We start from the raw sequence: 14,607 nt of genomic DNA, 5'->3' as shown, positions 1-14,607 counted from the left end.
GATGGTAGTTAAAATCCGTCAGCAAAATGCTGCATACGTTCCTTAAGCAGCTCGGTTCGAATAGCAAGCACAAAACACTACAGGAATCTCACATTCCTTGAGTCATTTCCAAAGCATTGGCTTCAACTAAGACCAGGGGATCAAAAGCTACTAATGAATGAGCAGGTGGGTCTTTGAATGATGCTCTGCACTCAGTACCAGAGGTAGTATAAAGTCTGCAGCAATACCTGTCAGAAATGTCCAGCAGACTGAATGACAAAGGGGGATGCTTTAATTATTGACAGCAGCCACTTTGTGTCAGAGCTCTTTAAGTTTCTTGAAATTGTACCCAAACCCCTTAGACTGTCCAGAGAAGTCACTCATCGTGAAGCTCCCAATTATACCTCTACTGTCACTGTCCCTGCACCCAGTTGGACAGCTTGGACATCATTACATCAGGTCACTGAACTCTATACCCCAGTCCTATTAGAGATGAGCTTGAAGTGGCAAATTTAGATCTTCATGCTGCTACAAACTGGCAGATATTCAGATGCAAGATCTGAGCCCCATCTCCTATTTCAGGCAAATGTATGAAAAAGTTTGCTTGAGAGAGTTAAGCAGTGGCAGTCTTTAGTTCAAGCATGTGCTGCTATAACATACCATGAAATTATCATCTAGCAGTGGCTTAATCTGTGACCTAAAAAGTATCCCCTTCCTCAGGAGGGGGAAGCAATACTGTTCAATCAAAGGCTGTCACTCACAAACCAAGTGCAATTAGCCAGAGGCGTGTTGCTACTGATAATAACTATAATGAATCCCAAGCGGAGACACCTTCCGTGGCAGGCTGCTGTTTGGGCTTGAAAAACAGTTGCAGAATAAATAAAACAAAAACAGAAGCCATCACATTAGCTACTGATTTTTCACCTCCTACTCAAGCACTCCACAGAGATCCACTCTGGGCTTCGTCAAAAGCAAGCAATTACTCTCAATCAGAGATCTCTGGCATGGAGAGAGTGACTTAGTGCATTCCTTGCGGTGGGTGGGTATTTTTATACTAATTCAGATAATGGAGCTAGCCTGCCGAGTGGGAGAGGACTACTCATTTCCAAGACTACCTCCCAGCCCCCCCTTCCACTCCATTCCTTGATTTTTAACTTACTCCCACTGCTTTATGACTGGTGCATTACACATTACAGCTCCTGAGGTGACTGCTCCTGGGTAATAGGAGAGAATTGCTCACATTCCAATGTTGAGAGAGTTGATTTGCCTTTTTTTCTTTTCTTTTTTTTTTTTTTTTTTATATTGCATATAACAACATGTATATTGCACTGCACTGCAGCAAACCCACATTTTCTCCCCACCTCCCCTCAAATCAAACAATTTAGAAAGATAATTGAGAATGCCATGAAAAAAGAAATCAAGATGATGCCCTGTTGCAGAAAGATCTGGCCACAACTTGTGCTCAGTTTTTCACAGCTGGTCTCAGAAGGTACCAGACTGGTGACCAGTTATCTCAGGCAAAACCAGGACAGGAAAAGAATTGATATCTGACTTCAGGCTGACATTTCTGATGTCTCTGGACAGGGCCACCAAGCTGATATCCTGGGCTGAAGCTCGTCTGGGCACGTACTAACATCTCTCCCTTTTGTTAAACCAGCATTTGTACTTCTGGTCCCTTTCACTTGTCAGAGGATAAAGTGAGTCAAGAGAAATCCTGTGCCAGCAAGCTGAGACCATTCCAGGCACATTCCAGGCATACTGCTGGTATAGGCACCTTGTTCCAAAAGGCAGCCAAGACCCAGAGCCCCCCTTTCCACTTCCAGCTATCTCAAACCCATTACTCCCTGCTTGGGTCCATTAGACTTTGTGTAAAGCGATGTATCTCTACAGTCCTGCAAGAATTTGGTGTTGTTGTAAAAAGATTTTTTGTTATAAAGTACTGAAGAGTAGTGTTGTACAAAGTAACTTATTTGCTGATAAGTTCTATTTGCTATCTTGTTAGTAGAATGTGGGAAAAGAAATACAAGGGAAATATTTTAACATTATTACCTAATAAGGCACTCCCCTATTAAGCACAGTAGGTCAATTATGCCATATTATCAGTTATGTCACGTTATCACTGTCAACCTGATAGCCTAGATGGCATAGAGGTGCTTTCCTGGAAGATAATTTATTAGATCTACTTTTGTTTAACCCAAAGTTTTCCCTTCCTTCCACTTTTGAGTACATATTCTCCAGAAGAGAATTAAAGAAGTATTTACTCCGGATAGCTGAATGACAGTATTAGTGAAATCTCTTTCTAGCTTTATCTGTGCTGGACAGCTGGAAACTGTGGATGTCTGTGGCATCCAGGTAGAGACGTTTTCAGGGGCTGCTACTGGCAGTGCTCTGCAGCATGAGAGCCTGCAACGTAACAGGGTTGGTTTTCTTAGTACAGAATCTCTGTCTTGCAAAAAAGCATGTCCCTTGCTGGTATAATGTTGCCTGCTGTACACCAGCTGCATAAGAGCAAATAAATTACAGCAGCACATCCAAATCTCAGTGTTCACTACAGGGAAACCTTGTCAGCAAATTTCCCCTATGGGATACATAATATGGTCTTCAAATACATTATCACTAGTAGTAGACAACTGGAAGTCAAACAGCAGCTATAAACCCCTCTGAAATATGGCAGTGGCACCTTACAAATGGGTATTGTTCAACACCTGTTACCATTTCTACCACTTTATTTTCTTCTGCATTATGAATCATACTGGTTTTCCCTGATATAATGCACACACCAAGCAGGTAGGTCAGCTGGCCAAAGAAAGCAAATCTTAAATCTGTATAATTCCACAATGAAGGCAATTAGTCATATCCTTGCTCTTATCACTTAAAACAATGCAAAAGAAAGGAAGGACCTACCTACCACTGAAAGTTTATTTAGATTAAGACAGATGAGATTTAAAGACAATAGTAATCTTTGACCAATGTGGTGTTCAAATTTAATCCAGAATAAAGGCAGGACTGCTGTGATTTACCTTCTTCAAAGATTTGCCTCCCAAGTACAAGAAGCTAGACTGAAGGAGGTACCATTTCTCTAAAATAATAAATTATTATTATATATTAAAACATTAAATTATCATGGAATATTGTGCAGATGAATCCTCAGATTTTCAGAAAAAACACAACTCTACTGTGAAAAACAGAGGAACAGTTATTTCTGAGATAGCATGTCAGAACAAATATGCAAGAGCAAGAGAAGAGGAGGGAAATATAATGGAGAAGGAGAAAAGCTTTTAAATTTGGCTATGCATAAGAAAACAAAAATTACTCACTTCTCTCAACCTAAACTATGCTGAGTTTTTCTCTGTTATATAAATTTAGGCTTCCAATCCAGAGTCAGACCTACATTAGCATCACAACACTGAGTCACTCAGCTGACTGACGCAGACATATCGAGTTCTACAGCTGAAGAACTTGAGCTTTTCCCTATTAAAAACAGAAACAATCTTCCTTCTGTTTTTTCTTTTTTTTTTTTTTTTTTTTTTTTTTTTTATATCGCTCCTCTTAGGAATATCAGTAGTTTTAAAATGGTGTAGTCTAGAATTGTAACACAGAAACTTAATTCTCTTCTTGGACAATAACCAACCTGCAACCTGAAAACAAATGTTACCTTCTGTGACAGCCTGGTTCATTTAAAGTTTAAAACCATTTTTTATCCATTTGTACAGCTTCCCATGAGTAAAGCAGAAGCCTATCCCATGAATTGTGGTCATGGGAAAGGCTGCTGTTAAAGTACTATGATGCCTGACCACTGCACATCAGTTTTAGTATGAAAGATGAAGAAGTAATTCCCATTGTGCAAGTATTCCTGGAATGCTTGAAGCCTGAAAGTTAGTTAGCTGTGAAAGGCTAATGAATATGGAAGGTACTGACAAAAACGGTATTTTGTAAGTCAGTTCAAGAAGTTCTAGCCACAGTAGTTGCCATAATGATGTCTCATGTTTTCATGTACTTCAAATGAAGAGGATTTAAATGAAAAAATACAACCCAATTGCGTATCTCACCACTGATTAACCAGCAGTTTGCCTCTTAAGCCACTATTAATAAGCAAAGAGTAGCTCTTCGTCATCCTAGCAGATGAGAGCACTTTACCATTAAAAAGTCACTTGCCTATAAATCAGAGCTTATCAAAAGCAACATTTGACGTGTGCAAGCAGAGGAGTAAGAGAGGAACTCGGCAAGCGAGCAGCAGGCTGAATGAGCGCACAGAAGCGTGCTATACGCTGGACCAAATGTGCATATCGCACAGACTGCGTATCACACAGAGACTCAGCACAGCTAATGACATCTTCTCTTGCCAGGCATTAAGATCCCATTAACTGGTGAATCATTCTACCATCTGCAAAAAGCAGGTCCTTCCTCTGCCCTCCCCTCACTCAGGACAAGTAAAGGGGAAGCTTGAAAACAACTTTTAGCTCTTAATTTGTCCGTATGAGCAGTTTTATTGTCTCTCTTGGTGATATCATTGCCGATATCTCCAGTTCTCTCTCAACAAGATTTTGTTACAGTGTAATGTAACATGCAGAGACCAACAGGTTTCTAAGCTGCATATACACCAGCATTCAAAATGACAACCAAAATTGACACCTTCGAAGACAGCTGCATAGACAAATAGATGGTTTCATGTTCCTTGCCATTAAGCAAAGCAGCATCCATTTTAGAGCCAGGATTGAAGAAACACAAAATATTACAACAGAGCATTAAGTTGGGAGACTAACAAATAAAACTGAACCTAGCTACTTGCTAAACCCCCAGTCATTCTGCAATTTCCAGAGACTACAGGAATCTTCTGGCAGGCCAGATACAAAGCAGAGCAGTTCCATTTGCAGCTCTGTGCCTGCCATACCAGTTTTACTTGGTAGTTTGAGCTCTGGTGCCACACAAAAACCTAGACAAAAAAGGAACTTGAGTCACCTGTCTATCTCAAGCTGTCAGTTGATAACCACATGCCAGGAACTGCTTCTCTTCCTCGTTCCAAGGAGGCCGATTAGTCACTCATCAGGATGGCCAGACCCAGGACCGTTACAGTAGTGAGTTACTGGTTCAGAAGTTACTGTGAATGTGGTTCCCCAAGAATTTCCTTAGTAGCAGTCCACATCCCACATCATTCCCACCAGAGCTGGCAGGGCTGTTTGGACACCCACACTGGCAACCAGACCGGATAACTGATCCAGATGTTAAAAAAAAAGGTATTTTTTGCTGTGCTAGCATCATGGGGAACCTGGCATGAAAGCTGGTTAACATGACTTCAGCAACATTGCTGTAAAAAGCAAAACCACAGCCAAATGATCTGTTTTACCAAGGAAGTTGTTTGATTTTGGGTTTTTCTAAAGATAATTTTCTAAGTAGTTAAAGCTGCACTTCAAACTGCATTAGGCAGTATCTCCTCCCTCACCATCTCTTTTTTTTTTTTTTTTTTTTTCATCTGGCTCCCAGATCAAAATGAGAGTGCAACTAACAGTCTTGAAATCAGCTTAGGGAAAAAAAAAAACAACACCTACAAACCAATTCAGACAGTAACTGATTTCACAGGCATTTAGAGACTTTTTCAGACTTACAAACAACATTCCACAACATGCTGTTGCCCCTCGAGTTACCTTGAAATATCTAAAACCTAGGGCTGCTCTCTCTCCACGCCTGGTCAAGAACAAGTGGGGGTGGGGCCAGTCCAAACACCCACTCTAGTCTGTTATTCACATTCAGCACCATTTTCTATCAAGATAAAGAAGATATGGGGGTTGGACTAGATGACCTTTAAAGGTCCCCTCCAACCCAAACTATTCTTTGATTTTAAGAGAAGAGCATCACAGTGCTTAACACGCAGCTTTTCTAGTAATTTCCCTTAAGTCCTATATTTAAATAAACAAGAATTGAAACAGGAGAAGGAGGAGCCTTGGGTTGCAGTTGCACCAGTTTCAAGGTCTTCACACTGAAGTGAACATGACACTCATAAAATTGTTGTTAGCTGCCTGGTGCACCTGAAGGATCATTTCTATCTCAAGAATTACTTTTGCAGACCTTGTGTTTTTGGGACTAACTTTGTTTTTCTGTATAGAAACAACAACTAACTTAACAAATTGTAGATATTGTTTAGCTAACATGCAAGCTTACCCATGCTTCATTATGTTATGAAGCATCTAATTTTCACTTTACATTATAACGAATGCATCCGTGGGTTTTTTTGTTTTGGCTTTAAAGAGAGCATCATTAAGTGCTGTGCCAAGAAACGTGATTAAGACACTATTTTAACATGTAAGTTCTTCTAAAACAAACATTGAATTGACAGCTTTAAGGAGATGACAAATGAACTCCTTAAAAAACATTTTAAAATCAAAGAGGTAAACCAATTCTACCCTGCAAGAAGAAGAAAAAATTACCAATTCATTAAGACTAGTTTGATATACATTCACTCAACAAAGAAATGCAGATTGTCACAGCTGTCTTTAAGCAGCAATTACAAATGAGTTATTCAGAAGTACTACCCATTCCTTGATAAGAGTTATTCAAGTTATTTTACTACCGTTGAGTACAACAGCAGCACACTGACAGTCTCCTGATGATTCCGCAACGTCCCCAGCATCTGGAAGTGGCAACTTTTCACCTTTTGACAGAAAGCTCCCGAGAATGGGTAGTACTGGGCTAATGGGAGCTATGATCAGAAAAAAAATTACATACTAAAACTTTACTGAACTTTCCAGGAACATGGGGATTCCTTCTTTTTTTTTTTTTTTTTTTTTTTTTTTTATTCTAAGATTCCACAAATAATCCATGAATAACTTATTCAGTGATTTAAGTTCCCTTTCTTGATCACTGCTTTGATATTTCATGAACGTTGCTGCCAGCAGCAGCTGATCAGACAACTTAGATGATGTCATTTGTGCTCTCCGACGGGATGAGTACTGTGGCGCTGCACTTCACAGCAGTCATCACTGAAGAAGCCACTGTGTCATTGGTGTGCCATGGACATCACCTTTGCAGGATTTCTCTTTCCCTTCCCTGCCATGTCCTCAATTACCTTCAGCTTGTACTCTCCCTCTTCTAGTTTCCAAACACTGTCCTCACTGTGGCCATAACAGCAGATGGAGGAATTCTGGGGTGGGGATCTCACTATTCTCTCTGCTTCTTGGTGCTTCCCTCAAATCACTATTTTGTTAACTGCACAGCAGCTAAGCTAATGCCTCAGTATTAGACTCACGGGATATTAGAATTACAGAGGGGAAAAAGGATGTGAGTAGCAAGAGGAAGTGTTAATATGGCGTGTTTATAAAGCAGGTCTTTCTGTCCTCTTGCATCAGGTAGGCGTCAGTAACCCAACAAGATTTCTCATTTAAAAAGAAAAAACTGAAAAAAAAAATATTAAAAAAACCCCCAAAACTGCAAAAACCACCACAGGGAGCAAACAACTTTCTGCACAAGTGTATGAGGCAGCTCTCCCTCTGGGAAAAGTTTTATTGTTCTCTTTGTGATTTATCCACCACTCAAACCTCCACGTCCTCCCCACCTTTCAGTGGCTGCCAGTTCACACAGAGTTTTGTGACGTGATCCTCATCGATGCATCTCATGAGGCTTTATAATGCTACCTTAATTTTCCACTCTGACCAGCTCTCTCCGCCTTATACTTCCCACAGAGTAAGAATTTGAAAGAAACAAGAGGAGTCAGTCACCTAACTTCACATTTGCAATGAGTGGCTGCAGCCCGAGCTGAATCAGAGCCTTTTGAAATTGAGTCATTTTGTCTAGTTTGCTCTAATGTGATAAGCTAGATGGGATAGAAATTCTATACATTATTACACAGAATTATTTCAAAACATGGAGCTCAGATAAAAGCAGAGTCCAGGGAGGGCTAATCTGTGCCTGGCAGCCCACACTTTAATCACATGCCGATTACTTTGTTAGTCATCTCTTCATCAGTGCTCTCAACCCACTCCTGCTCCTCCTGCAGTAAACTTTAATTAACCAAAGAAACACTGGAGTTACTCACTGAGAACAGAGAACCAGAAAAATGGAGGAGCTGAATGCCTCTCATCATAGGTGAGAGTGAATCAGTCTGGAGGTAGGGGAAAAGTCAGCTCTTTAAACCAAAGCAGCAAGAGGAATACCTGTTTGTGAGCGAACGTTTTGAAAAAATCTAAAAGGAAGATTTTTGTATCGTTGCACTTTCATGTTTCTTTTCCTGGCATATGTTTTGGGACAGCAGCTGGTCTTTTACAATAAATTAAACTGAAAGAAAAGCAAACAGAACAACACATGAGTCACCTGCGTGGAGAGTTCACTAAAATCACTGCTCTTCATCTGCTGAGCATTATCCTTACTCTGATGGGACAATTGTTAGCTAAAAGCCAAAACCAAGCAAGTCACATAATAGCAATGTTTGTACTTTCGGCTGAGCCTTCAGTTCTGTCTAATTTTAGTGAGCTAGCACCACCCCTACATGTCATGCCGATTACCACAACAGTAACAGCATCTGTCATGCTACCAGCGAGTAACATCCGAGGTGTTATGGTTTTCTCGTGCTCTTAGGGATAATAATTAACCATGAATGGAAAGGAAACCACTACAGTAAAGGATGATCCCACTGTACAACTAGTTGAACAAGTTGTTATGACTTGCCAAAGAGAATCCGTGGCAGAGACAAGGTGTTATTCTCCTGGATCACCATCCTTGGACCAGTAGTAGCACTCTCCTTGCCACATCAAGCCAGACAACATGAGATCTGGACTAAAGGAAAATAATGTCCTGGCTCTTCAGGTGGGCACATTTCCATCTCAGTTCTGAAGTGCAAAGAACCTACTAGATTACTTTGGTTATTAGGTAAGTATCAAAGAATCAAAACTGTCAGGTCCCAGACTCTACTGGGTTTTACAACAGCAGCCAGTACTCTGAGTCACACAGAAGAGCTGTGTTTCGGACAAAAGCTGCCTATTAGCCTCGCATGCTCATAAGAGATTCTGTATAGCATCCTGCACCCAGCATGCACCTGGCACATTTGCATAATTTGCAGTATGAGAGTAGAAAGAAGATTATGAAAACAATGACTGAGGCAATATTCAGCTCCAAATGGATGTGCTGCTAGTACTCGGCCATAACAGGCTGCTGACAGAATGAGATTTAGATATATTTGTCACATCCTTGGCATCATTGTCCCTTTATTTTTCTCCTAACCTCTGTATTACTCCATTAATGCCTTTCCCAGCTTCTCTTTCTTCCCACTTCTCACCACGATCTACATTTTGCCCACCCACAGCACTCTGCCACCACACCACTCTCTCCCTTTCTCCCACTCATGATGTGATGACTCTTCATGCCAGCATCTCTGCTTCAGCCACAACAGACCAAGATCAGCTACACCAGAATCCTATTTTTGACAGCAACTATTGGCAGGTACCCAAGGAAGACAGTAAGAATCAGCTTCTTTTTCCTCCAGTTGTGGAGCCTCCCCACTTCTGCCCCTCACCTTGCTGTCAGTCAGCACTTGCTCTCACGCCTGATCATGTGAGGATACAAAAGATCCTAATAACTAGGTTTGAGAGGAACAAGAGCAAAGCTTTACAGGAGCTTGCCATCTGGACAGTGCTTGGTATAGAGCTGTCATTCAGTGCCACATTCACATGCCAAGTCAGATCTATCATTAGAGAGATGCCTGTATGCATGGGCTATATTCATAGCTGAAGCAGGGCAAATCTCAAAGAATTAATCTCCATTTTTAAACAATCTCTTTCTTCTCAGGCAATGCTGTGGCAATATCCCCAATCTGGCACTTCAAGACGCTATTGCTGCATCCCAAACAGCAAAACAAGAGCCAAAGGTAATGAGGGATTGCTTCTCCCAAGCACACTGCGAGAGGCAGGAGAGACTGTTAAGGCTCCCGTTCCCCTTAAACAATTTCAATTTTGCTGCACCAAACTGCTGTCTTCTTCCCCTCATAGTGGTAAGTGCACTTAACCACCTCTGTATTTCACAGTCTAGAAAAAGAGAGAATGACTGTTGTGTTGGCAAAGGAAGGATATGCAGTCAGCCGCGCACAAACTTGCTGACCTGGCACAACATTTCAGCTGTAATGCAGAACTATTTTCCCATGCAACTCATTGTTAGTGTTTAATTGCGAACACTGTAGAAAAGGCTAAGCGATCTGGAGGGAGGTTATGGGAAGCAGAGCATGATCTGGAATGCTGTTCTGTGGCTCAGAGAGCCATCGGGGAAAGGCAGCAGAGGCTGCCTGGATAAATGGGGAAGGCTGAGAGAAACGAGCACCATGCAATAGCCCGTCTTCAAGCACAAATGAGACTGGATTGCCACAGAAATCAAGTTTCTTAGCCGCTCTCATGCTCACTATAAAAGGTATATAAATCACATTATTTATAAAAGAGTAATAAAATCATGTAAGTATTGGATGATTGGAATTGGGGGGAGCAAAGAGAAAATTCAGCATTTTGTCTGGAGGAGAGGGTTGAAGTCCCTGACAGACTACAGAGGGGTGGCTTTGGAGCTGAAAGAGCCCATATTTTCCTGAGCATTCACTTATTAATAACTTGTAGATGTGTAAGTCAAATGACTCAGTACAAGCATGTAAATCACATGTGAATTGAATTCAAAACTGAATTTCAGGAAATTCACATATCAATGCAAAACAAGCAGATTGTAAAGAACTGTTAATATGTTGACAATTATGTCAAGTTCAGACCCTCTTTTTTATGTAAGGTTTTCAACTCAGATATAGATATGTCTTACAGTTTGATTTATACCAAGAGGTCTCATGTCCTCTAGATTGCACAGAGGAGTTTTGATAGTTGAATAATTACTCACACATTGAAAGAACAGACTTCATCAAGCCCTCTGTCACGGTGTCTTACAATTCTTAAGTCCAAATCACTGATAAATGCCTTATCTAGGATGCCTGTAACTGCAGAAATGGAGGAATACCTGTATTATCTGTTACTTTTCATACACTTGTATGATTTGATAATTGTTCTAAAATACTAACACAACCATCAGAGAGGTAGATCAGAGACAGAAGTTTCAAAAGCCCCCACTCCTCCCTGTGCAAGAAGATCTTCTAAGCACTAAGTTCTTCTGCAGGTTCCCCTTTGTATTTGACTGAAGCCCCACTCATTTCTGAAACTGCCATCTTCTGTTTAGTTAGCCTGAGACTTACTAGTAAAGACTGAGTTTTTTTTCCTAAATCTAAGATCGCTTAAATCACTATGATCTGTAGATGGCAGAAATTTGCATCTAGACGTTTGTACCTGCCAGCTGGTAGAGAAGCTCCTCTACACTATGTATAGCTAAAAAATAAATCCTTAACTAAGCTTCACAGTTCCTTTATTACAAATAAACATCAAGCTTCACTACACCATCTTGTCCATCAAGTCTCCTTCCTTTCAGCCCAGTGGGACCCTTGAGTACCTTCTGATATCCAATTCCTACTAGGAGCTATAACTTATCATGTCACCCAGCTGGAACCCTGCTTAGGATATTAAAAAACAAAAATACATGCTTCTCAATAGCTCTCTCTTGATTACCTAATTGATTTTTAGAAATTAACAATAATAATGCTAAAACACCCAGCAGCCTAATTATCAGCTGCTTTTCATTTATACTTCCATTAAATCCACAGCTGTTTTGCAAAGTGACAGGCTGCTGTATGAAGGCTGCCTTGTATGCTCTCACTCAAGCCCCTTCCATTTATTCCATAGAGAATGACGACACAAATAACTCAAATGCCTGCTTGGTATTTGGCAGATGCCATTCTCATATGACACACTATTCAAAAAGCAAACAGCAAGAATAACATGACGTTCTAAAGCAAAAAAAAAAAAGGGCATTTTCTTCCTCTCATGCTAGTAGAACAGTTAATTTTCAAGTATCCGCTAATCTTGCCACTATCCAAAGGAATTTTACTTAGAGCCAAATCTGCCATCTTACCTATCTTGCAACAAACCATAGCTGAAAAGTGGCTAGTCGTGAATACAGCAACTGCTGTTGAAAGGTGGGAGGAGAAGAACTGACAAGCAAAGTGTCTGGCATGACTGGCACGCTCTAGATAGGACCCTGAGGTGTCGAAGTACCATCTTCCAAAACCCAGCCAGCTGGGTTCCTTGGCAGGAACACCTCAAAAAGAAGAAAGAACCTGCAATTACATTTTGTTGGCTTTGAAACATGCTAAGTTGACTGAATATGTGTCAACTTCATGCAGTGAGATGTTTCAGCATCTTTAAAATGTATTTGCAGGTGTATTTCTAATTTGTCAGAGCATCCTCACACCAACCATGCAGGCACTTAACTGACAACACAATCTACACCAAGAACAAGCCTGCATCATCTCAGCTAAGAACTTGAGTAGTTTTGCTAGACAGAACTAGTCTGATTTCAGGCTGGATGTTATGAGGAAACACAGAGAGGTGTATTACATTATCCCACACATTACATAGGAAGATCCTTGGTGTAACTCAGTCTGCCAGTGTTTTGGCCCCTGAAGTATTGTTGCCCACAAGGTGTTCCATCAAAACTGATGGTTTGCACGTTCCTGTCCACTAAGATGCAGGCTGGGATTTGCTAAACCTGCCTGTTTCAGGTTTAGTAAAAGGCTCCCACTGTAAAATTTTACCTACTATGTATTCCATCTGGAATCATCCAGATGACCTAAGGATAAATATTCTAAATAATGAACAGACACCCTGAGGCATTTTGTATTCCAGGATCAACTAATCACACACCGCCCAGTAGCTTAACTCAGTGTCTCCAATGAAAGTGAGAAGCACAACTGAGACATCTTCAAGTAATTACATTTTCACAGGAACCAATTTTATCATCATATAAAATGAAGTTATTTCTATCTATTCACACTACCCATAACTAAAGAACCAGGAAAAATACAGAACATGTGAAATACTGTTTTTAGAGCAGCCATCAAAGGCCAAACACAGCCTTCAGGCTCAGCTGATGTTTGTTTATTCCTGATTTAAAACAGAAAAAAATTGGGATATTTGGTCCATATTTGGTTTAAAAGCTCTTTTAAACAGACTCCTCAAAGCCAGCCAGGATGGAAAACAAAACATTTAGGCTAAAACATTGGACATGTTCAATTTCTGAAGACATTGATTGTATTTAAAAGAATGTTTGTCATGAAAGAATGAATATGAAGAAAAGGTGCTGGACTCGAGCACGATAGAAAGTCATATACAAAAACAGTTTAGCAGTATCAGTTGACATGAGAGGTGACAATCCCACATTTTAGTGGTTTAAGAGTTGTAAAAAAGCATCCCCATTTAGATCAGAGCCACTGCACGGACAGAAATACTCCCTGTACGTTCATCTGGAGCAGAGGTTGCTATACTTTGTGCACAAAGATCTTGGGACAGGTGCAGTTTATAAACCACAAAGCAAGCCCAAAGTATGAGATGTAGCCTTAAATATTAATTTGCAGTAAATGCCACAACCTGAGCTGAAAGGAGGGAGAAAGAAAATTTGCACTTGCTATTTTAGGGGTTGACTCAGACAAAAAGCCAGCAAAAACTCCTTGAAACTGTGATTGTTGTTAGAATTTCTTTACCAACTCATTTTTGTCTTGTAAATGTTATTTTCAAAGACAAATTAAAACCCTGAAATAATAAAATATGGAAAAGCATAATAAACCTAACAGCTTTGCAGAAATTTGTGATAGGATCTGCATGCCTTGGTTCATGTTTTAGAATAAATCAGATGTCAAGTCTGGATTCAGCCTAGAATTTTGTGGGGTTTTTTATTATGGGGTAACCAAACTATGAATAATGTACTTATTTTAATTTCTGTTACCAAGTCCATAAAAAAAAACCTGTGTGTCTTACAGTTTCTTCTAGATACCCTCAGCCAACATACGCAGCTTACCAATGATATAAATCTGATGAATTACATCTGGTTTCATCACCATGTAGCCCATAAACCACAAAGCAGACCAAAAGCAAGTTTTTACAAAATGATTTGGAGTCAATCAGGTTTCAGAGTTTTAAGATTTTGAACTCAGAGCAAGAATCAGGAGGCAAACACATGTGAATTTAAGGCAAAGGGTGTGTTTACTATAAATGATGTTCCATCTCTGGCACGGCTATAAACATTTGGGTGGCTTATTTTTGAAGGGGTAAGGAACAGGTGATCAAGTTAGATTCAGTGATTCTGTTTGTTACAGAAAACAAGATATTTTTATTTACTGGTTTATAACTGAGTGCTCTGGGATCTTTCCTGATAGATGCTTCACTAGCTGAGTCACAGCGTGTACAGGATTAGTCACCACTGTAGAAATGTCCTAAGGTTTCATTTACAGTGCAGATTTACCTGATGTATATTCATTTCTTCTGTAAACTGAAACTCTCTGAAGCTGTGGGCTTCAGAAACTCCTGGCTCCGTCATCTCCTCCACGCACTCCACCTGCACCATTTGAACATGAGGGTCAGCCTGCGACAGCACGCAGGAAGGAAGGCAATGTCTGACGGCCGTGGTAGGGAAGAGGAACAGAGGGCTCGCAGCTTGTACATCAGCATATGCTATGTGGGCCACAACATAGCAGAGCATGCGTCACGCTGACTTGATGCTATTTTAAGCGGCAATGGG

General features: G+C 40.5%; 1 protein-coding gene across 1 annotated transcript in view; it reads right to left on the bottom strand.

Annotated features, from left to right (window-relative positions):
- DUSP5 (dual specificity phosphatase 5) overlaps positions 1-14,568 on the bottom strand; it is a 114,619-nt gene extending 100,051 nt beyond the window's left edge. Inside the window, exon 1 of the mRNA XM_026851518.1 lies at positions 14,332-14,568. Coding sequence (XP_026707319.1) covers positions 14,332-14,568 — 237 coding nt within the window. The remainder of the gene's footprint in view (positions 1-14,331) is intronic.
- Between the last annotated feature and the right edge of the window lie 39 nt (positions 14,569-14,607).

The sequence above is a fragment of the Athene cunicularia genome (assembly GCF_003259725.1).
Source record: "Athene cunicularia isolate RWA chromosome 6 unlocalized genomic scaffold, athCun1 chr6_part1, whole genome shotgun sequence".
Taxonomy (NCBI): Eukaryota; Metazoa; Chordata; class Aves; order Strigiformes; family Strigidae; genus Athene; species Athene cunicularia.
Note: the sequence above shows the minus strand (reverse complement) of the source record. Positions and strands in the feature narration are given on the sequence as shown.